Source organism: Eumetopias jubatus, unplaced genomic scaffold, assembly GCF_037043125.1.
Source record: "Eumetopias jubatus isolate StellerSeaLion01/CBP00866 unplaced genomic scaffold, mEumJub1_p1.0 scaffold_9, whole genome shotgun sequence".
Taxonomy (NCBI): domain Eukaryota; kingdom Metazoa; phylum Chordata; class Mammalia; order Carnivora; family Otariidae; genus Eumetopias; species Eumetopias jubatus.
In genome coordinates this window covers 8,571,985-8,574,054 of record NW_028274815.1, presented here as the reverse complement: position 1 = coordinate 8,574,054, position 2,070 = coordinate 8,571,985, and the positions used below count along the sequence as shown (strand labels likewise).

Genomic DNA, 2,070 nt, shown 5'->3' with positions numbered 1-2,070 from the left:
ATACAGAACCGGGCAAGGGCTCCTGCCATCAGCCAGACCATGGCCTCCGTCACCCCACACTGCCCGCGACTCCTGGACACCCCTCTCTCCCCACAGGCTCCTGACTGCCGCCAACACAAAGGGTTCTTACCCAGCCTCACCAGAGGTGCCCAAGGGGGCCTTCAGAGTTCTGTTCAGGAGACGGTTGAGGGGACAAAAGACAGCCCCTCCCAGAAAGTCATGGACAGGCCCATCACACCTGTCCATCCGTCCACTGGCCGGGTCCATCTGTGCCCGGAAGACCCTCGTCACTTGCAACTCTGGAGCCGGGTCCTGTGGTGCTTCTCCTCGGTCAGGAGAGGGATGAAGGTGTCGCTGTGGGAGATCTTCAGCCGGCTGCTCCAGCTCGGCCCCTCCTCCCCGACGGGCTCTGGCGGGAGGCTGTCCAGGTCACTGCGGGAGCACCCCACTTTGCCCTCACCCGCACTGCTCGAGTTGAGCTCCATCAGCTCCAGCTCGTGCTTGGCGGCTGTCTCCAGGACCCGCTGCTTGTTGTAGTACCTGACGAAGTTGTTGATGATAGGGTGGATGGGCAGGGCAATGGCAATGACCCCACACAAGAAGCTGATGGCCGCGTTGAGCTTGCCCAGAGTGGTCTTGGGGTAGATGTCACCGTAGCCAACGGTCGTCATGGTGATGATGGCCCACCAGAAGGACTGGGGGATGCTCTTAAACAGGGTCTCGGGGTGGCTCTGCTCCATGGTGTAGCCCAGGGCCGAGAAGACAAAGATGCCCACGGCCAGATACATGAGCAGCAGCCCCAGTTCCTTGAAGCTGCGCTTGAGGGCGTAGGTGAGGGTCTGCAGGCCCGACGAGTGGCGGGCCAGCTTGAAGATGCGGGCGATGCGCATGATCCGCAGGGCCTGCACGGCCTGCTGCACGTTGGTCAGCTCCATCATGCGGGCGCCCAGGTGCGTGAGCGTGAGGCTCACGTAGAAGGGGAGGATGGCCAGCACGTCCACGATGTTCATGAAGGACAGGGCGAAGTGCAGCTTGTTGGGCGAGGAGAAGAGGCGCAGCAGGTACTCCAGCGTGAACCAGCCGATGCACGCCGTCTCCACGTTCTCCAGCGTCGGGTGCTCCACGCGGTTGCCGTCGGCGTCCAGCACCTGCAGCTCGGGGATGGTGCCCATGCACATGACCACCGACGAGATGAGGATGAGCAGGAAGGACAGCACGGCCACCACCCGCGCCGGGCACGACGACTCGGGCTTCTCCAGGAACTTCCAGACGCACTTCTGGCAGCGCCGCCAGCGACCCTCGGCCGAGTCCACGCCCAGGTCATCCAGGATGAGCTGCACGCGGCGCGCGATCTCCTCCAGCTCCTCGCGCTTCTCGCTCAGGTGGCTCTTGCAGCAGTCGTCCAGGAACTTGAGGTCCACCTTCCAGAAGTCCATCTCGTTCTTGAAGCAGATGGGGCAGATGCCCTTCTTCATGTGGACCTCCCCAAAATAGTACACCTCGATGACACACTTGAAGGCGTCCGGGTCCCTGTCGAAGTAGAATTCGCGCTTCCCGGGGTCATAGTCGTCGCACAGGGAGAAGATGGTGTCGTAGCCCCCCGCCAAGCAGCCCATGAGCTCGGCCAGCCGGGTCTCCGGGTACTGGCTGAGGAGGTCCCCGTACAGCACCTGCCGCACGCCCCCCACGTTGACGACGATCTCGATGTCGTCGCCGGCCCGGGAGTCCTGGCTGCCCGGCTCCGGGAGGCTGCGCTCCCCGGCCGCGTCCATCCTCCCCGCGAGCGCCCGCTCAGCCTCAGCTCCGCGCCCCGCCGCCGCCGCCGCCGCCGCCGCCAGCCGCCGCGGGTCCGGGGGGTCCCAGCCGTGCGCCGCCCTCGGGGAAGCCCGCCGGCGCCCGCCTGCCTGGAGGGGCGCTCACAGCGGGCGGCAGGCGGCAGGGGCGCGCCGCGGGGGAGGCATGCACCCGGCCGCGGGGCTCCGGCCGGGCATGCGGGCGCCGGGGCGCGCCGGCGGGGCGGGGGGTGGGAGGGGGGGCTTTCGCGGCCACCGGCCTCGCCCTGGACACTCA

The 2,070-nt window shown here is 66.8% G+C and overlaps 1 protein-coding gene across 1 annotated transcript; it reads right to left on the bottom strand.

The window, feature by feature from the left end:
* Positions 1-287: 287 nt before the first annotated feature.
* Positions 288-1,775, bottom strand: KCNF1 (potassium voltage-gated channel modifier subfamily F member 1). The gene has a single exon (XM_028099287.2). It carries the CDS (start codon positions 1,770-1,772, stop codon positions 288-290), a length of 1,485 nt encoding a protein of 494 aa, XP_027955088.1. The 5' UTR covers positions 1,773-1,775.
* Positions 1,776-2,070: the final 295 nt, after the last annotated feature.

Excerpts from the sequence above, each read along its gene's own strand:
- KCNF1 (XM_028099287.2), bottom strand. The coding sequence starts at position 1,772 with ATGGACGCGGCCGGGGAGCGCAGCCTCCCGGAGCCGGGCAGCCAGGAC.